Source organism: Peromyscus leucopus, chromosome 6 (assembly GCF_004664715.2).
Source record: "Peromyscus leucopus breed LL Stock chromosome 6, UCI_PerLeu_2.1, whole genome shotgun sequence".
Taxonomy (NCBI): Eukaryota; Metazoa; Chordata; class Mammalia; order Rodentia; family Cricetidae; genus Peromyscus; species Peromyscus leucopus.
In genome coordinates, this window is record NC_051068.1 from 11,054,383 (window position 1) to 11,076,552 (window position 22,170).

Genomic DNA, 22,170 nt, shown 5'->3' on the forward strand with positions numbered 1-22,170 from the left:
TTTTCTGCCATTCTTCTGCTGATGGACATCTAAGCTGGTTCTGTATCTTTGTTATTGTGAGCAATGCGGTAATAATGATGGATGTGAAATATCATGTGGCATGTTGACCTCACCCTTACATTCTATACAGAGTTTGGGGAGGGCTCCTGTATATGGTAGTTCTTTCATATTTCTTGTCTTGAAAATGATTTTCAACAACCAACTCTGTAATTGTAGTCCAGCATGCTAGAGAAGATTCCATCATCAGTGTGTTACTCACTCTGAATCTCTCCTCTGTATGCATACATGTGAAAAGCATATGGGCCAATGAACATCATACTAATCAGAGCTGCCTTTAGTGGAGTGCTTTTCTAAACCAAACATCATGCTACTACTTTACCTTTATTATAAACTTCCCTTAATTTACTTCCTAACCCTATTGCTATCTTCATTTCACTAATGGAGATCTCGGGTTCTTCAAAGTTAGGGCCACCAAAGGTTCACCAAAAGTTAGGGCCACATGGCACAAACTCACAGAACTCCACATTTCCTTAGTTTGGAAGACACCCACTTCCCAGCTCCTGCCCCTGATTGCACATCACATCAGTCTTTCCATGAGAGCTCAGGAATTTACCATCACATCCACAACCATCCAAACTGATCTGAAAGCCTTCCTGACAGCTGCACTTGTAGCCTCCTGAATAGTTGATGCAGAGCTGAGCACAGCAGGCATCTCCGCTCTCGCATTCATCAAAGTCTGAAGGGCAAAGGACATTTGTGTTACTCCAGGAAGCAGAATTCAACAAAACTGCAGAAGCTCAAAGAGGCCTCATTTCTAAATTACAGCCAATTAACCATTTCCCACCTCTCAGGCCACGTAGTACAGACACTGAAGAAACTATTACACAAAAATAATGACACCTACTTTCTTGTGCATTCCTTTCATGTCTGTTACTTAATTTAAATGAATGTAAATAATCTTTGAATGCATTTATAAGCATAGGAAAAGAGATCTCTGCTTTTTTTTCCAGTTTAAAAAGCAATCTGACTGAATAAACGGAACTTGAGGAAGAAAAAGACAGAATGGAGACCAAAGATCCAAAGAATTCCATTTAATAACAGTTGACAGCTGCAGAAAGGACAGCCCTAGACTTCATGAGGTGAGTCTTCTTCAAGACCATAGATCAAAGAGTGTTCCCAAGTAAACATTCCCTTCATACTCAACCAGGGAGAGGAGTGGACACTGCATGTCTGTGAGAAGGAAGAGGCACTTCCTTCACATATTGTGTATTGAATTATGAGTATTTCAGAGTGTTTGCTCAAACATGCTGAGGATACATTGAGTGGGGGTTTGGTACAGCTGTGACATCATTCCTCTGGAATGTCTTGCCAGGTGAGCTGTTGTGTATATAGCACCATCAATCGAGAATTCTACAATCCTGAATGCTTGTTCTTAAGACACAGCTGGCCTGGGGAAAATAAAAAAGCTCCAGTTGTTGTCAATGAAACCATTCAGCTAAACAGCAATCTACTTGGCCTGAGTTTTAAAGGGTCATTCTGAGCATAAGAGCGGAAGGGTACAGGAGACACTCGCTCTGTTTCCCTCTACTCTGGGCTGCCTGGGATTACATGATGAAGGTGTTGGCTTTTAGCCTCTGGCTCAGTTCTAGCCTCTATGTGTTGAGCAGTTAGATTGCGTGGCTGTCCCTGCTGAGTTTACAGAATCCTATTGCTCCAGGACTACATGAGTGACCACAGGTACAAAGAGGTCAATGTCTCAATTAACCTTGGAAGGGTCAGTAGACTCACGGAAATGAAGACAAGAGACAGGAAGAAAAGGAAATGCAATCAGCCAGTCAAGGTGAGGGGTCACCATAAACTATCTAAATGAAAGTCATTTGGGCACAATGCATTCTTTCTCCTGCAAAATGTCACAAGGAGCTCCACTCAGAAGATTACAGATATTAGTTTTTTTTCATATTAAACCTGTCTCTGGCCTTTAGATTAAACAAGGTGAACACAGAAGATAAAAAACAAAAGATAAAACATTTTTTTTATTTCATTTAAAACAGTAGTCTTTGTGGTTTTTTTTTTTTTTAAATTTTAGATATTTTTCTTTTCTTTTTGATTAAAAAAAAAGGCCTTTTTACCAACAGGGCCTCACAGGTCTCAGCTAGCAAGGGGCTAGATTCATCACATAATCTAAAAATACTTCCTTGTTCTGATAGTTATTATATGTTGTAATATAATATATAAAAGTCTGATTATTTTGCCATTTTCATTCTTCAGGGGAAATGTCTTACCTTGCACACTGACTTCAGTTCAAAAGCTCAACAGAAACTTACCTTTTCTATGGTAGAATTTGTGTGTGTGTGTGTGTGTGTGTGTGTGTGTGTGTGTGTAGTGCACATGTATCATGGGTCTTCCTCAATGCTCTCTCCACTTTATGTTTTGAGAAAGGGTCTCTTAGTCACTAGATCAGCTGATCAAGGGTATTTTCTTGTCTCCATCTCCAAGTTCCTGGATTACAGGCCCAGCCTTTTATGTGGGTACTAGGGACCAGAATTCAGGTTTTCACACTTACAGACTTCACGGAGTTAGCCCTCACTCAAGTCTTTTCTAGAAACCACTGTCACTTAAACCTTTATACCAGCTGCTTTCTATATTTCTTTATTTCTTTCCATAGCCTTAATGAAATCGTCGCTTGTCTGTGTTCCTCTTTTATTCATACTTTACGGCTTTGGCTGCTGTGTAGAACACAACACAACTACAGAGCCAGAACGCACCACTCACCTGAACAGAAAAATCTAACTCCCCAAATTGGAAAACTCGTGGTACTGAGGTGAAATTCTTAACCACTCAGCTCTGAAAAGCATGAGAGCAAAAAACTCCAGCCTCTGTTCAGTCGCTGAAGAAAACTTACAAATTCTTCCTAGTGTCTAGCTGTTTGATTAACTTGGAATTCCTCCCTGGGATCAAACAACTGTCCCTCCAATGACACTTTGCCCTTTCTCTAGGTTTCAGCATGAGGCTTCCGCCCTTCGGCGGGGCTGACCACTGGCATGCTAGCTGGACTGTATGCATCTTTTCTTGTATATTCCCATCTTTAGAAAACACCTCCCAGTAACTAACATTTGATAAAACCCATGGCTGGTTTTACAAAACAACAGGCAACAACAAGGGTGACCTCATGGGCTAAGTAAGTAGTTACTATTGCCCTAGTGAAATCTAGTCTTCAGAAACAAGCATTTGTATTATTGAAAAAATGAAACAAAATAAACCATAAAGCAGTGTAACATTGCCTTGTTGACTGCTGAAATCTTATCAATATGCAATTTTCTGCATTCTAACCCTAGCAGATGCTATATTTTTTCTAGCTGTAAATAAGTTAAGTTTCCTGAGTTGTACTTTTCAAAGACTAAAGACATCAAGGTTTAAAAGAATATAAGAACAAATACATTTATAAAAACATAAAGAAAAGCTAAAACTTTTCTGTTTTCTTTTTATTTAGTACTCATGAAAAGTAAAATGAGGGAAAAGAAAGAAGGAAGAAAGGAGAGAGAGAAAGAAAACCATTCATTTCTTTCATAAATTTAAATGTTAATTGAGACAGAAGACTCGGCATACTTTTCATTGCAAGAGGCACAAGGAAAACAGTTGGTTCTGATATGCTGGGCGCCGCGGACTCCCAGCAGTGTGGAAGGCACTACTGGATCAAGACACATATGCAATAGCTTCATTTGGGCTTCAATAGTTTTGTGAGGCCACAGAATACTTAAATTCCATGAGATCATTCTCTCATAAAGTACAAAGCCAAATAACCAAACCCAGTGCTTACATCACTTCTCTATTATTGCTTTAGACTGTCTCCCACCACAGTGAAGAGCACGCAGAGAAAGTGAGGCTTTCTAGCACTCATATTATTGCTTTAAAGAGCAAAAACACATGTCATCATTAAGGAAAGTGCAGTGTTTCTATGTTAAAATGAAGATGTCACTATCTGGGGGCCTGGAATGTTTCAGAAGCAGAGCACAGCAGTGACACTTCATACTGGCTCCCTTGCTTAGCAGAGAAACACTGGGAGATTTCCATTCAGCATTTCTTTATGAGGGAAGGCTGAGTTGGGATTATTTTTCTCATTGTTGAAAAGGATAGAAATGATAATCATTACAAATAATAAATAAATGAAACTAAGGATGGAAATTCTAGTAATATGCTCTTAATGCCATCCATTAAAAGTGGGTTTAGGAGCTGAAGAAATGGCTCTGTGGTTAAGAAGATGTATTGCTCTTGCAGTGGACCCAAGTTATCTTCACAGCACCCATATCAGGCAGCCTACAGTCACTAGAAACTGTAGGTCCAGGGGACTTGAATCCCTCTTCTGGACTTAGTGGCCACCTGCACTCACATATACACCTACCCATGCATAAACACACAAATAGGACATAATTAAAAATGTGTTTGACCTGGGATGTCCAAAGAATGATTATTTTTAAACTTTTCTTTTGTTAAAAGCTGCCATAGCACATTCATCTAATTCATTACCAAACTGAAAACCAAGGAACTGATTTTATTTCTGCTTGAGGTAGGAAGACTTGGGACCCACAGTTGTATCTATTGTAAGCATATAAATTTAGTAGGTTAGATAGACTTTAGAATATTTTCCTGAAACAAAACAATAATTTTTATTCACATAGAGTTAATAGGCCATATATCTCATTAAACGAATTTCAGTCTCCTTAATGTCAAGGTAAATATCCAAGTATAATGAGGTCTTTGCTATGTATCAGTGATCAGAGGCACAGTTTAATGCAGCTCTCTTCAGTCTGAGGGTTGCGGCTCAGACTGTAGCAATGTGTATTAACATGTAAGTTCTGAATGAGTCCAGAGAAACTCTGAATGAAGATAGCATTTACCAAACATTACCTATACATGTCTTCTCATCTGTGTCGAGCTGATGTCCTTGGTTACAGGAACAATGGGGTCCACCAATTGCAGGTTCACAGTGATGAGAACACCCACCATTGTTCTTTTCACAGATATTTACAATTTCTAATTCAATTCCTTTCCAAAACAAGCCAAAGAAGGTTATTAGCATAACAATAGAGAAAAATGGAATATATGTTAACAATGCACATGCTTTCTCTTTTGAGAGGATGACACACTCTATTGGAAATACATCAACACTTTACAGACAGAAAAGTAAAATTCTAAGGCATGTCATGAGCATTATACATGCCTAAACTGTATTGAACTACTAAGTGATGAGAAGAAGTGGTAAATCAGGTAACAAGAGGATAAGAAAGGCAAGAATGGGTCCATGAGTGGCTACTAAATACTTTAAAAAACACTTCCTTTAGGGGATCCAAAGTGTGTGTGTGTGTGTGTGTGTGTGTGTGTGTGTGTGTGTGTGTATGTGTGTGTGTGTATTTAAAACTGATGATTGTTCTTTTCAGTGCCCATGGGTTCATAAAAGTACTGTTAAAAGTGACTTGGGGTTTAAGAGAGACTGAACCAGTGTACTGGCTGATAATCTGTAAGTTGCATCACAAGAGAGTGCTAACCAGCTTTGATGCATATAAAACACACTTATCATCTTAGCATACTGTTAATTTGGAAACATATCACCATCCCTGGCATATGCTAGTAATTTGGACATATTGGTGAACATCAGACTCAGCATATGAATGTTGACTGGCCTGAGCATGCAGACATTGTAGCCTCTGATTTTCTAAATGAAGACACAAGAAGTAATAGAATACTTGACTCGGTGTTTAAAGTATAAAATTTCAAGGCTCTGGCCACTGTTTTTTTTTTTTTTATATATCATTTCTATCACTCAAATTCGAATCACATAACAATGAGTATGAATTCATAGCACACTGTAAGGACTGAGTGGTTCTGTTATATAATATTTCAAGATTTTCTCTAAAGAAATTAAATAACCATAAAGCCTTTTCTTGGACAAGTGTCCTACAACACACTCATTTCATAGAGGTGCTAGATTCATGGCTAAATATCATGATGCTCTGAAAAGATTTCTTCTGCCTATGGGTTTGGAGACACCTCAAAACAGATTTTCACTGAGAAAGGTTTGCCTGTCAGTAGTAAATATTGGGGTCTAGGGATTATCGTAGAGAGAACTTAGTTAAATATTCCCATCAGGAAAGTAAATGTAATAACGCACTTCCACCTAATATGGTCAACTCTAAGGCAAATTGCTTTCCTGAGTAAATTCTAAAGAAAGCCCATAAGTCATAAACCATTATTAATAATGATCCCTTCTTTCATGATGCCTGGGAACTTGCTAGTCCATTTGCAAATTCACTTGCATATTTTAAAATATGCTTATCCCTAAAAGTATGGCTATATTTGAAAACCAAATATTAATAAAAAAAATGCATCCACATTTTCTCTTCCTGAAAGGGGATTCCTGCAGGCATTCAGAAAGGTCCCAACCTCAGAAGTTCTTTCTTAATTAGTAGTCAGTTTCCCTCCAGTCTTATTTACTTTCCTCTTTAAAAGGTAAACACCACTGTGCAGAAACTGCACTATGAACACAGTAGAATGAGTGGACAGATGAGACGATACATCAACAATAATGAAACAAAATTCTATGCAGAGGAGAGTGAATTTCCTGACTTTTAATGGTGTCTCTTCATGAAGAAGCCCAGGAAGAATGTAAACATGCTCACTTGTCTATCACTCTGTGTTCTTTGTCTCACACCAATAAGAATATACACAGTACATGTAAATGGTGGGCAGAGGGCTTGTTTATGCAGAATTGGAAGGCTGTTCAAGTCCCAGACCTAGGACTTAGTAACTTTTGCTATAATCATTTTGGCATTAGCAGTGAGTGTGAAAGAGTGCAAAGAGCATTTTTGAGGAAGAGATTCCACCAGAATACAGTGGCTGTCACTCATGTTAGTAAGGCCACTGAGCACACAGTTAAGGAATGTCATTAGAAGTAGAGGAACTGGAAGCACAAATTTGGTACTGAGCTAGAGCAGAGATGGAGATGAGACACTAGGACGGTGTAGGAGGGAAGGAGGGAAGAGAGCACTTCAGAAACGTGAAAGTAATTGTCATAGTTTGGTTTCTATTGCTGTGATAAACAGCATAGCCAAAAACAATCTTGGAAAGAAGGGTATGCCAATTAATCATAATCCAATGTAGAGTAAAGCTAAGGCAGGAACTCAAGCAGGAAAGGAACCTAGAGGCAGGAACTGAAGCAGAGGCTATGGAGGAACACTGCTCACTGGCTTAGCCTCCATGGCTAACACAGCCTGCTTGCAAGCTCCTGGCTTGACCCTTCCACATCAGTCATTAATCAAGAAAATGGCTCACAGCCTTGCCTACAGGCTAATCTGATAAAGTCATTTTCTCAACTGAAGTTTCCTCTCCCCAGTAAGCCTGGCTTGTATCAAGTTGACCCAAATTACCCAACACGGTAACCAACCGCTGAATGGCTCTGAAAGCCTGATCAAGCCAGGGAGGCTTTAATTTTATCTGGAAACATGAAAGGACAGAGATGAAAGAGTGCATGGAGGGTCAGAGATGGAGTTCTGTTAGCATGGGTTGATGAGAAAATATGAGGTGAGAGAGAGGGAATGTTTGCTTTGGCTAACAAAAACATTTTCATAGAAATTTAGTGGATGTGAACTCACTTGAGAGCATTTTTAAGATAGGAAATGTTGGTAATGTTAATTTAGAAGACAGTAATAATGATGATTTAGACAAGAAGGGGATTATTATGAGAGCCAATCTCTTGATTGATATCTTTTAAGAGATAACAACCCCAAAACACACAAATGAAATGGCTTTGGCAGCAACAGGACCAAACTCCTTTGTATTAATAGGGGTTGATGTTTCTTCTTATACTTCTATGGGAGACTTGGGGAAACTTGTTAGCTTCCATGGTAGTTGGCATGTAGGTTTTTGATGTTATAACAGTCAAGATAGGTAACTAAAGTGGGGAGAGATGATGAAGAAATTTGTAAGAGAAAATGAAACCTGTTGCTGTTTTTGAAAAGGAGGAGTGAGGTTAAAGTGGGGGAGGATGGGGGTGGGTTGGAACCAGACGCTCAGAGCTTAGGAAAGTAGACAGTGTGCTTCTTTGTGGGGAAAGGGATTGGATAGGAAGCATCTACACATAGCAACTGTAACCGATAACTCCATAGGCCAACATTTTAAATACATCTCTAACAACGTGTATATTAAACTAGCAATTGAGTTGAGTTGGGGAATTAGGTAGGGCTGGGAGACACATTGGATGAGCGCTTGGCTAGGCAGTGAGAAGCATGAGTTCAATGGTGAACATGCGAAATAGGATGAACCATTTAAAGAGGTGTGATGAACATCAAGGGCCAAAGAAGTCAGTACTGACAGCAGACATTGGAGCATCTTATGTTTTGGGCATGCAATTACAGCCTACAACTGTTCTTTTCTCTTAAGTTTCCTTCACCCATGCTATTTCCTCTTCTTTGGGCATCATGGTGGAATCTGTAGTGTTTAACCAAGGTGATACAAGAAGACAGAACTTCACAAAGCATCTGAGTCCTGAATCCAAGATTTTCAAGTCAGAAGACTTGAAAGTTCATCCTCATTTACTATCCTGTGAATCATTGTGCAGACTATTTTGTATCTGGTTCTTTCCTCAACAATAGAATGAAGCAGGTTACATATGTCAGTTCCCATCTTCACACTACCCCACCAGGCAACATGTTCAGGAACTTCTTGGACAAGACTTTCAGTGTTGTTCTTTCAATTATTACTCTCGCTTGATACTTGTAAAACCTCACTGACTTCCAAGGCTGTCATGGTTGCTACTTACTGTAACAATGTTTTCCATCAGCTCCTAGCTCGAAGCCAGGGTGGCAGGCACAAGTGAAGGACCCCTCTGAATTCACACAGCGATGAGCACAGGGAGCAAGTTCTTCATCACACTCATTTATGTCTGCAGGAAGAGATGCACAGCAGCTGTCATAACAACTCTAATTAAGACATTTGTAAATTATAAAAATGAATTATCTGTCACCTTCCACTTAACCTCTACCTTTCCACATAATACTAAATACTACAGACTCCATCCACTGAGTGAAGAGGGATTTGTGAGCCAACCAGCTGCTATGACTATGACTGTGCATCCCATGTTTTTCTGATGCTCACTAGTACTTCTTCATATCTACTAGAACCAGATGCTATTAATTGGAAAAAGTTGAATGCAACTGTGAATAATAGTTCAGATCCATTCCTCAACAGCACAAACAGAAGCCATTGCCGTCTGATGTTATGAACATATCATATTATTGATCAGATATTCCAATTCCCTGGCTTCTTGTTTACTTTTGAGATTGTATGTTAATTACATTTCTCCCCACCCTTCCCTCTCTTCAAAGCCTCCCACATGCCCTTCCCCACTCTTCTTCAAATTCATGGCCTCTTTCTTCATCAATTTTTATTGCTTGCACATGTGTATTTGAATATACACCTATATTCCCAATACGATCTGTTGCAATACTTTCTTTTAAAGGAGAAGACACAGTGACGGGAAAATCAGACATGGGGCCTTTCCCATAGCAACCCACACATGGCCCATACGCCTTTTTATAACGGTTGTGACTGTGATGAGACATGCCATATGATGCTGGTGTCCTGTCTCTCTTCTGGAAGTGATGCTCACTTCGATCCAGGATGACTTCAGTTTTGTGGTCCTGGTAATCTCCTCTTCCTTTTAGCTGAAGAGGTCCTGTCCCATCTTTTCTGACTAGTGCATCTACTTCCTTCACATCTGCCTGCCACTCACCATTCTCATGTACTGGTAGAGCCCCCAAATATGCAGTGGTATTGGGGAGAGATTTCCAGGATTAATGTATCAGACATTAAAATAGGAGCCAGAAAAATGTAAGTTATCTGTTTTTTTATTTATCTTGCTTGTCACTTTTCAAGAAATAGTATTTAAGACCCTCCACTCTCCCTTCTGCCAGTTGCCAAGCTAGGTTTGCGCTAAGAAATGAAAACCAGGGATTGGGACAATGGCTCAGCAGTTAAAAACACTGTCTGCTCTTTTAGAAGACCCAGGTTCATTTCCCAGCACCCAGTTGGCAGCTCATGGTCTTTGTAATTCCAGTTCCAGGAAATATGATGCTCTTTTATGACCTCTGTGGGTACTGCATGCACACAGTACAGAAATATACATGTTGGCAAAATACCCATACATGTATGAAATAACAAAAAAATCATTAAAAAAGAAATGGAAACCAAGCTAGTATATCTTTGACAGAATAATATGCTTAAAATCCATAAAAGCTTTTTTTTCTTTTTATTTCACTTTATTTATTTTGTGTGCATGTGTGCATATGTCCATGGTGGGGGGCGGGTCAAGGTACACAAGTGTAGGTCAGAGGACAACTAGTAGCAGCTGGTTCTCTTCTTCCACCATCCGGGGCCTGGACTTGAACTCAGGCTGTCAGGCTTGGCATCAAGTGTGTGTACCAGCTGAGCCCTTTCACAAGCCCCCATTCCTCCCCCAAATTTTCACACTGATTTTTGTGTCTAGTTTGTATTCAATTTCTCAAAATGTTTATCAGGACTGTAAGTCAAGGAACATTTTGTTGTTTTCATAATTAATCCACATAAACTGTTTCTCATTTCATGGAAATGTCATGATAAAAATGAAGGATTCTGTGGTTTCTCAGAAGTTATTAAAACAAAGACTATCCCACAGGAATTCCTTTATCCTCTATTGGTGCCAGTCATGAAATAATTTAGCCCTTTCATCTTTGAACTGAAGTGTGTCTGCTCTGCTATTTCTGGAAACAGAAATGTGTAACCTTGTGTTTACGGGGTTTCTTTTTCTTCTCGTTTTAATTATTCCTAAGTTCTGAGAGCCTCATTTGCACATACTTGCTTTTCAAAGGTTACCCCCACCTCTGTAGTCTATAATCAAAAACTCCCTATGTGGTTCCTAAGGGTTTTGAAATATTAATTCTGGATTTCACTTTTTTAAAAAAGATATAGAAAACAAAAACCATTACTTCTGAAAGCACACTAGGTCATTTTTTACAATAAGTAAGAATTTCACTGAGGTTTTTTTTTTGTAGCATTCTAAAATACTTTTCATAGTGATCAAGTCAAGAATTAAAATGTTCTTTTTTAGCATAAATAAAAACACCCTTTCTCCTACCTGCTCCAACTGTTCAATCTGACTGCAACAGAATTTCAAACAATTACCCAATTAAGACATCAGCTTCAGCCTCCTACCTTCGCAGGCCTTTTTGTCTTCAGACAGCTGGTACCCAGCATGGCAGGTACACCTGGCCACGCCATTTTCGCTTTGACATAGGTGAGCACAGCCATTCCCACCTGCACAGGGGTCTCTCTCTGAAAACAAAGAAGCGGTGTGAGTTTGAAGTTGGCTCAGTTTAGAAAGATGTGCAAACTAGATGGCTGGACAAAGGAAAGTTGTGGAGCGGTTAGTCATTTGTTTCCCAGATTCCAGAACAGTCTTTCCCATTTTCCTATGGAACTCATTCCATAATCGCATTTCTGCTTTGTGATCTGAGCCCTAATTCTGGACAAAATAAATAGAGAGATCAAAGTCAAAAGGGACTTAATTTAATATCCCTGTTTCCATGTTTGCATCTCCTGCCCTCTGAAACAAAAGAGAATCAACAGTTCCTTTGGATGGCTCTGTTCTGTTTCTCTATCCAGGGTTCTACACCTTTGAAGAGTCAGATTCTCCTTAGACCAACTCTTTCCCTAGATTCCTCCCAATATTGGGTCAGCAATCATGGCATCAAGAAAAGGTAGATGGAGAAACAAAGGTAAGATTCTCAGCTATAGGCAGTGGGGATGGAAATTTAATCCTTCCTTCCCTTTGAGGAAAGGGTCTTTGTATGTAACACAGGCTGGCCTTGAACCCAACCTGACCCCCAATGCTGGCTTCAGAATGCTAGGGTTACAAACATATTCCACGACACTTGCTAGTAATTAGCATTGAGATTTCCAAACATCCTTGGTTGTCTAAGACCAATTATTGGTCCCAGACTATAATTATTGATATAAACTGTTGAGTGAGGTTTTCTTGTATTTGTTAAGGACTTTTGAATTTGAGAAATGTTCACTTATTCTGTATTCTTCTTATTTGGTAATGTCTGTTCTTGGCTCTGGGACAGAGTCACAGAATGTGTCCCATGGTGCTGTATGCTTGTCCCATCTGACAAACACTAGAGCTTTGGTCTAAGTTCTTTAAGAGCTTTGGGGGAGTTGCCTTGGTGATTTCTGTTTCGCCGAACTGAACATTGATTCAGCCCTTCAGTAGACACAAGGATGTTCAGACTATCTTGCCCTAGGAGATCACCATGTTGTTTTTCAAAGAATGGATCCAGTTTTACCTAGGTCATACAAAGGAACTGATAGAAATAGTTGGAGACTTGGATATTCCTGTGACTGCAATTGGTAAGACAAAATCACAGAAGGGACTTGGGGTAACATTTAGTGGCAGATTGTCTGTTAGTATACATCTAGGGTTTCCTAAACATCCAGCGTTTGTTCCCAGCATCAAAAAATAACATACTGAAACAAGATGACAAGACATTAAAAATTATGGGGACAAAACTTAACTATACACTACACCAACTAACATTATTAACTCCTTCAGCAGCGTTCTCAGTACACATTCTTTTTCAATGCACACAGAGCTCTGAAATGACAGACCACAAACTGAGTCAAAACAATACGTCAGTGGATATAAAATTACTACAGGGGATTTTTTTCTATTTTTTTGTTCTCCTGCCAATGCTGTTTACATGGGTATTAGGCACTGAAACACAGTTCCTCATGTTTGGTAAGAACTTTCACACTTGTGCCCATCTCCCCAGCCTAAGGCAAATATACATATGTATATATGTATGTATGTTTTATGTATATATACATGTATATATATATAATTACTATTTAATTTTTTTAAATTTTATATCCCTATTTCAGTTTCCCCTCCTTCCTCTCCTCCCATTCCCTCCCCATACCTTCCCTCTAACCCCCTCAATCCACTCCTCCTCTGCTTCTGTTCAGAAAGGATCAGTCCTCCCATGGGTATCAACAAAGCATGTTATATCAAGTTGCCTTAAGACTAAGCACCTTCTCTTGTATTAAGGCTGGGCAAGGCAATCCAGTATGGGGAATAGAGTCCCAACAGCCAGCCAAAGTGTTAGGAACATTCCCTTGCTACCACTGTTAGGAGTCTCACTAGTAGTCCAAGCTACACAACTGTTGCATATGTGTAGAGGGCTTAGGTTAGTCCCATGAAGGCGCCCTGGCTGTTGGTTCAGACTCTGTGAGTTCCGATGAACTAGGTCAGTCACTTCTGTGGGTTTTCTTGTGATGTTCTTGGCCCCTCTGGCTACTTCATTCCTTCCCTCTCTTCAACAGGATTCACAGAACTTAGTCTAATGTTTGGCTGTATCTGTTTCCATCAGTTACTGGATGAAGGCTCTCTGATGACAGTTGGGGTAGTCACCAATCTGATCATAGGAGATGCCAGTTCAGGCTACATGTCCCCTATTGCTAGGAGTCTTAGCTGGGGTCATCCTTGTAGATTCATGAGAGTTTACCCTACATCCGGTTTCTATTTGACCCCGAAATGCACCTTGTTTCCAGTCATCTCTTTCAGTACTCTCTTCCACCATCTACCACCCAACACAATCCCTCAAGTTCTCATCCCAGGAGATCTCTTCTATTTCCCCTTCCCAGGGAGAGCTATGCCTTCCCTGTTTGGGCCCTCCTTGTTATCTAGCCTCTCTGAGTCTGTGGATTATAGCATGATTATCCTTTACTTTGCAGCTAATACCCACTTATGAGTGAGTATATACTATGTTTGTCTTTCTGAGTCTGGGTTACCTCACTCAGGATGATTTTTTCTACTTTCATCTATCTGCCTTCAAATTTCCTGATGTCATTGTTTTTAACAGTTGAGTAATACTACATTGTGTAAATGTACCACATTTTCTTTATCCATTCCTCAGTGGAGCAGCATCTAGGTTGTTTCCAAGTTCTGACTTTGAAAAATAAAGCTGCTTTGAACATAGGTGTCCTTATTGTATGATTGAGCATTCTTTGGCTATATGCCAAAGAGTGGTTTAGCTGTGTTATATTCTCAATTTTCTGAGAAACTGCCATATTGATTTCCAAAGTCACTGTAAAAGTTTGCACTCCCATCAGCAATGGAAGAGTGTTCCCCTTGCTCTACATCCTCAACAGCATGGGCTGTCTTGTGTTTTTGATCTTAGGCATTCTTACGGGTGTAAGATGGAATCTTAGAGTCATTTTGATTTGCATTTCCCTTATAGCTAAAAATTTTGAACATTTCTTTAAGTGTTTCTATGCCATTTGAGATTCTCTGTTTAGGTATATACCTCATTTTTAAATTAGGTTATTTGATGTCTATTTCAAATACTTTTAAATAACTCAAAATGTCATTGAAAGAACAGGGCAAAATTAAAACAGTGTTAGAGAATCTGAAAGTTTTAAATATTTATACCAAAAGCCAATACTAAAATTTAAAATTTTCAAAAACTAAATAAGGTCAATTCAAAATAAATAGAAAAATAACTTTGATAACAAAACTAAAAAAAACACAATAAATAAAAGATACACAATGAAGTAAATTTTTTCAAAAGATGAGTGGTGTTATCAGTACTCTTAGCTAGCTGAAACTAAAGCAGGATCACAAACAAGAGAATATAACAAACAATTTATACACATATACCTGACAAGTCTGTATGATACAGGCCAAAATCTGCCAATAGAACGAACTAGGAAAATTTACCAAAACTGCATTAAGAAGCCATAGGAAGTTTTGAACTCCATTTGAACTTCTAAATTTGTTATCAAATTTGATTTTTTTTTTTTTTTTTTTTTTTTTTTTTTTTTTTTTGGTTTTTCGAGACAGGGTTTCTCTGTGTAGCTTTGCGCCTTTCCTGGAGCTCACTTGGTAGCCCAGGCTGGCCTCTAACTCACAGAGATCCGCCTGGCTCTGCCTCCCGAGTGCTGGGATTAAAGGCATGCACCACCACCGCCCAGCTGCCAAATTTGATTTTTTCCTCAAGAAATTAATAAATCATCTCAAACATTTAAACAAACAAACAAACAACTATCCCAATGCTATAGAAACCCTGGCAGAAAAAAATGTTGATGCTTCTCATCTTTAGGGTCCAGCTAATATTCAGCCATATGATAGTGTAAATATAAATGTCACAGAACAATAGTCCAAATTGGCATAGATGCAGAAATGCCATATCACATCTTTACTGACACTTCCAAGGTTTACCAAGGTGACGATGCACCTAGAATCCTCATATATGGAGTGGAAACATAAGAGGTGGTTGAGAGAATCAAGGTACTTACTGCTGAGCCTAATGACCTGAGTTCCATTCCTCAACCCCATGTGCTGAGATGAAAGAACCAACTCCTTTCTTTAAGTCATCCTCTGACCTCTACATATATGCGGTGGATTGTGCACTCACACACAAACACCATGTGTGCACCCACACCCACACACCAAATAAATACATGGAATACATTTTTTAAAATGGTTAGTTCTAGAAGATACTGTGGCAGTGTTTAAAAGGTTAAATGTGCAGGTAGAATATGATCCAATACTACTGCTCTAGGCTGGTTATGACTTAATAAATGTTCCTTTGTAAAAAACATGGAATGAAGTATTGACAGGTATAAAACTAGATGAATCAATAAAACATTATGTTGAACAAAAGATGACAGACAAGTGATCACAGGCAGACTAATACCATTTACATGACTTCTGCAAACCACAGGTCTAATCCTCAGTGGAAAAAAGTAGACATAAGTTGCTTAAGTGGTATGATGGGTATTCTTGGTTGTCTTCTTGACTACTGCTGTGGAATAATCCTTCTGTAAACTGTGAAAATTATGCTGTGGTTGGTTTAATAAAAAAGCTGACTAGCCAATACCTGGACAGGATAAGGTTAGGTGGGAAAAGTAGACTAAGGACACTAGAAAGAAGAAGGGTGTAGCTAGAGTTTTCCTACCTTGCCCACAGTCAGGACAAATCTTTGTCACCTGCCAGTCCCACAGCCGCTCAGACCCAACCAAGTAAACACAGAGACTTATTTTGCTTCAAACTGTATGGCCGTGGCAGGCTTCTTGCTAACTGTTCTTAAAGCTTAAATTAGTCCATTTCTATAAATCTATACCCTGCCACATGGCTCGTGGCTTACCGGTACTTTACATCTTCCTTGTCCTGGCGGCTGCTGCAGGCTGTCTCCTTCTGCCTTCCTGTTCTTTTATTTCTCTTCTCTGTTAGTCCTGCCTATACTTCCTGCCTAGCCACGTTTTATTTATTGACCAATCAGAGCAAATTGACGTACAGACCATCCCCCAGCACAGCCAAGTGCAGAGCACCTCAAACACCTGCACTCAGGCTTGTGGTCCTAATCATCCTCTATGCGGACCTGCCGGGTAAAGCCACGAGGAGCCTGAGAATGGGCTCCCACAGGACATACAGAACATCCCACAGCAGAAGGGTGGGGTCTTGAGAGTCACGAGAGACACAGAAAGAAGCAAGATGAACCTTCCATGTTGAAAGAACCTACTGCCACAAGGCAGAGGGTACATAAGAAATATGGGCTAATTTATATGTCAGAGTTAGATGGTAACAAGCCTGAGCTCTTGGCCAAGCATTTATAATTAATATTGAGTCTCCATGTTGGTTATTGGGAATTAGCAGGCAGGAAAGAAAAGTCCACCTTCAAATGGCAATTCAACTTGGGGCTATAGTTAACAGAAAACCAAGCATCTTGGAACACCTGGAAGGGATTTTTATTCCATTAAATCATTTGTGGAAGGAAGAAGACCCACCTTAAATCTAGATCATTTGAGGTGGGAAGAATCACTCTGAATCTGGGCCACACCCTTTTGCAATGGCTTGTATAAGGAATACTGAATGAAGAGGCTTTTTCTCTTTGCCTGCTTGTCTTTGTTCTCACCAGAAAGTTCATCTATCTTGCTCCAAGGCATAACTTCACTGGCATTAGAGCCTACTTCTTCAGAATTTCAGTATATACTGAAGATCAGCTAAGACATCCAGCCACATGAACAACTACTCTATTCTTGGACTTTCTGTTGGGAAACAGCCATTGTTGGAGTAGCTGGACCACAGCCTGTAAACCACTCTGATAAACCCCACATACATACATACATACATACATACATACATACATATGATGATAGATGAACTTTCTGGTGAGAACAAAGGCAAGCAGGCAAAGAGAAAAAGCCTCTTCATTCAGTATTCCTTATACAAGCCATTGCAAAAGGGTGTGGCCCAGATTCAGAGTGAGTCTTCCCACCTCAAATGATCTAGATTTAAGGTGGATCTTCTTCCTTCCACAAATATATATATATATATATATATATATATATATATATATATATATAATACCAGTTCTGTTCCTCTAGAGAACCTTAACTAATACAGTTTAGGAGTAGAGAGCTTTTCTGAAAAACGTTGTAAGAGACGTGTCAAAGGAAATGGAAATATTCAGATATTTACTATGGTGATATCTATACAGTTTAATCCTTTAAGCTTGGAAATTTAAATTTCTGGACTTTATTTAACACAGTTGTACCACTCAGAAGTTGAATTTTTAAAATTACAATAAGAAAAAAAGGACTCTGTGTGTGTGTGTGTGTGTGTGTGTGTTTCATATTCAAGACATATTCTTCATGACCTAATGGGTACTTGGGCCCTCTTCAGAGCAAGTACCATGTCTTATTAATTCTTTTATTCAAGCTTATTTGCTTAGTTAATATGTGTGAATGTTTTCAAGGGCAGTATAACTGACCCTCTCTTCACCTTTCTTGAAAGGAAAATAGTGGTCACACCAGCGTGCCTTATCGCCTGCTCTCCTTACCTGGATAGTTATTGTCCTGACAATATGACTAAGATGCATCCTTTTCTCTAGATGATTCCTAGCTACTGTCTCCTCCATGAAACCTTTCCCATTTTTCTCAGTGACTACTTTCACTCTTGCTAGAATCTGCTTTTCTCAAATTGGATCCTTTACAATAGCGATGAGATATTTATAAATGTTACATGATAAAAAACTTCAAACATATAAATAAGCCTCTGACTAAAGAAAAATTGTTTTTATTGAATATCACAGAGCTCTTTAATGTGAAATTCACTTTGGTCATCCCAGAATGGTAGGGTATTTGAGTATTCCATGCACATTTGACTCTGACATATGTATCAAAATACATTTAATAAATGAATCTTTTTGAATTAGAAAGGCCCACATAGGCTCATATGTTTGAATACTTGGTCCACAGCTGGGTGGAACTATTTCAGAAGGATTAGGCAGTGGGACCTAATTGGAGAAGGTGTATCATTTGCTGTGTGCATTGTGGTTTCAAAAGACAGGCACTACCCCCAGTATTCATTCTCCCCTCTCCGTCCCTCCCTCCCTCCATCCATCCCTCCCTCCCTCCCTCCCTCCCTCCCTCTTCCCCCCTTTTCCTCCCACTCTCCCTCACTCTTACTCTCTCTGCCTTCTACTTGTAGGTCAAGATGTAAACTCTCAGTTGACCCTGCTGCCACTCTGTGCTCCATCACCATAAAATCTAATGCTCGGAAAATGTCAGCCCAATGAAACACTTTCTTTTCTAAGTTGTCTTCTTCATCGTGTTTTGTCACAGTAACCAAAAAATAACTAAGACAGAAGATGGCACCAGGCAGTGGGATACTGCTGTGACATGTCTGACCATGCTATTTTTGAGAAATGTGGAAGATTTTAGGAGTTCGGACTAGAAAGGTAGATGAATGCTAGAAGTGGGGTTCACAGGCCATCCTAATAGGAACCTGGAAGACAGTTGTGTTGAAAGTTACATGAAATGTGGAGGTTTCAGAGGGGCACAATATTAGCAATGGGGCTAGAGATCAATCTTGTGATATTTTGGCAAAAACTGTGGTTGCTTTCTGCCTTTCTCCTAAGAATTTACCTGAGACTAAGTTGAAAAGTAATTAACTATATCAGGTTTCTATACTGCCCATCAAATGCCCCTTAATATTAACTGTCTCTGCCCATATTTCTCCTCCTGACTTGATCCTCCCATTCCAGATAACTATCTATTCTATTTCCCTTTTCAAAGAGATCAGTTCCCTCTAGTTCCTTACTCTTTCCCTACCCTCTGTGGTTCTATAGATTGTAGCTAGGTTGTCAATTACTTAATAGCTAATATCCACATATAAATAATACATACCATATTTGTCTTTCTGGGTCTGGGATACCTCACTAAGAATGATATTTTCCCAATTCCATTCATTTATCTGCAAATTTCATGCTGTTCTCTTTTTTTTCTTGTCTGAGTAATACCCCATTGTATTTATATCTCATTTTCTTTGTCTGATATTCTTATGAGGGACATTTAGTTTTTTTCCCAACTTCTGACTATTATAAATAGAGCAACAGTGAACATGGCTAAGCAAGTGTTTCTGTGGTAGGATGAAGCATCCTTTGGGTGTATACCCAAGAGTGGAATTGCAGGGTCTTGAGAGAGATTCCCATCTTTCTAAGGAACTGCTACACTGATTTTCATAGTGGCTCTATGAGTTTTCACTCCCACCAGAAATGGAAGAGTGTTCTCGTTACTCCACATTGTCACCACCAGGAGATGTCCTTTGTTTTGTTGATCTTAGCCATCCTGACAGGTGTAAGATGAAACCCCAAAGCAGTTTTACTTGTATTTCTCTGTTTGTTAAGGATGTTGAACATTTCATAAGTGTTTCTCAGCCATTTGAGTTTCCTTTACTGAGAATTCTCTGCTTAGATCTGTACCTCATTTTTAAATTGGGTTATTTGAAAATTCCTAAAATACATACATATATGAAAACAATCTAAATGAAAACTGTTAAATAATGGGGTGGACAGAATCCCAACTGGATATCTCTTGTCAACAAACAAGCTTCCAGTACTGGGATTGGTTTATATCTAATTGAGTTGTTGTCCAAAGGGGTCTCACAGGAATCCCCAAACAACCCAGGCTGTTGCCAAGACTATAGGTTGCTCACTACAAACTGACAGCAAGGTCCCATTGAGGAGGACAACTCATTGAAAATGGAGATGTCGAGCTGGTGCCTACATAATACCTTCATTCCTGTGTTATATAGTCTTTAGTACAGGGAGGTACTCTACATGCCACCAAATGAGAAATATAAACACCAAGCCAGTCACAAAATCATTGATTTACAATGCTGTATTGCCTGCCAGATATGGGCAACTGTGGCACAAAGCTTGGGGGAGTAACTCACCAATATCTGATTTGACTTAAGGCCCATTCCATGAGTAGAAACCCATACTCAACACTGCTCCTATGACCAAAAATCAGAGACTAGATAGCAGGAACCGAGGATAAAACCAAGTAATACTGGTCTAAAAAAGAATAGCATGTAGTGATAAAATGACTCCTAATGCTCAGTCCTCCTGCAGCCGTGAGAACAAATACAGAGACCCACAGTCAGACATTACAGAGTGGGAGACCTTGGACCATTCAGCCCTAAATAGGATGTGTGCATCAAATCCTTCCCTTCAGCTCTCAGGGAACCATGTGGAAGAGGAAGCATAAAAGAGTGGAAGAGCCAAAGAGGATGGAGGACACCAAGAAAACAGAGCCTCTAAATCAACACGATCCAGAGACCGAAGCAGCAGGCACCGGGCCTCCACAGGGCTGCACCAGTCCTCTGCCTATACCTATGGCTTCCAGTTTGGTGATCTTATGGCATCTCAGGCTGTGAACGAGCTTGCCTCTGATTGCACCTTCTCTTGGTGTTTTCCTTCTGTTGGTTTGTCCTGCCCAACTTTGATGTGATAAGTTTCCTTCTTTTAAAAACTTACTATATGTAATTTTGTTATTTTTTGAATGAGTGAATGGAAACTACCACTTGGGTAAAGGTTAACAGTTGAACTGTCGTTTACACCTACTGGGAGAGGGAAAATCAATTTTCTCCAATGGAGTGACACTGGGTATGTCAATCACTCCAGGGCAGGCCTTATGTTCGGGCGGAGTTGACCAACAAATAATGGACTCCACAGGTTCTTTTGTTTGTTTGTGTGTGTGTGTGTGTGCATACACATGCACTTTTATGTGGTCACAATTTGATATTTTTTTCTCTTCATATGTTGTTTTATTTTGTTTTCTTGGATTTTGTTTCTTTTTTTTGGGGGGGTGTTGGTGTTGTATTGGGTTTTTGTTTGTTTGAGAAAGAACTTCAAGTTGGGTAGGTAGGGTTTGGGGAGAGATGGGAAGGATTTGGGGGAAGGAAATATGTGCTAAGGAGATTTAGCAGCCTAATGTTGACTATGTTACATGGTTTTTTAGTAATCACTCTTATGCGGGTCTATAATGAAAATAAAAAAGTGGGGTAGAAAGAAATACAAAGTGTGAAATTTGAATAAAAAAGCATCAAGAAATTTAACGTTGGCACCAAGGCTGTGCCAAAAGATATAAGGAGATTAAGAAGAGGTCTGATCTAAAAGGGAGGGGTGCCCCCAGAGCAAGACTCCACTCAGCTAAACTTCCAAATTGGAAAAGGAAAATACTTAAGAAATTTTCCATTTTTAAAAACCAGAAATGAAAGCTACTGAAAATGTGATTCAAGAAGGCCAGGGTTTATCCCAAGCAAGTGACCAAACTTGGCAGTGTCACCCACATGGTTCTGGCTTTAGAGCCACAAGAGACATGTGAGTAAAGGAGTTGTAGAACCTCCCTTCATGTTTAAGAAGGACTGCTGAATCAGGGCATTGTAGTACCTGATGAAGGCTATGAGAGATCAAGAGCCCATGGGAAGCCATTGTGTGAAATTGATAAAGTGAAGCTTGGATTGCATTGGAGACCCCAAGTTGTTGGAAATGCCAGAGCCACAGGATATCTGCCTAGGAGGACTGCATATATGGAGCAGAACCTGTCCAAGAGAGAGAAATGTGCAAGCTGGCAGGGTAGAGCCATCTAAGCCAGTTGATATCACACAAGGAGTTACAGGATTTGAAGTTTACCCTAGTTGAATTTGGTCTTGCTTTGGTGCAGTATTTCTTCAGTATGACATGACTTCTCCTTTTTGAAATGATAACATATATTCTGTACCATTGTATGTTAGAA

At 39.5% G+C, this 22,170-nt stretch overlaps 1 protein-coding gene across 1 annotated transcript in view; it reads right to left on the minus strand.

The window, feature by feature from the left end:
- LOC114695330 (EGF-like and EMI domain-containing protein 1) overlaps positions 1 to 22,170 on the minus strand; it is a 695,481-nt gene that overhangs the window by 113,031 nt on the left and 560,280 nt on the right. Inside the window, 4 exon segments of the mRNA XM_037206530.1 lie at positions 614 to 736; positions 4,906 to 5,043; positions 8,813 to 8,935; positions 11,242 to 11,361. Coding sequence (XP_037062425.1) covers positions 614 to 736; positions 4,906 to 5,043; positions 8,813 to 8,935; positions 11,242 to 11,361 — 504 coding nt within the window.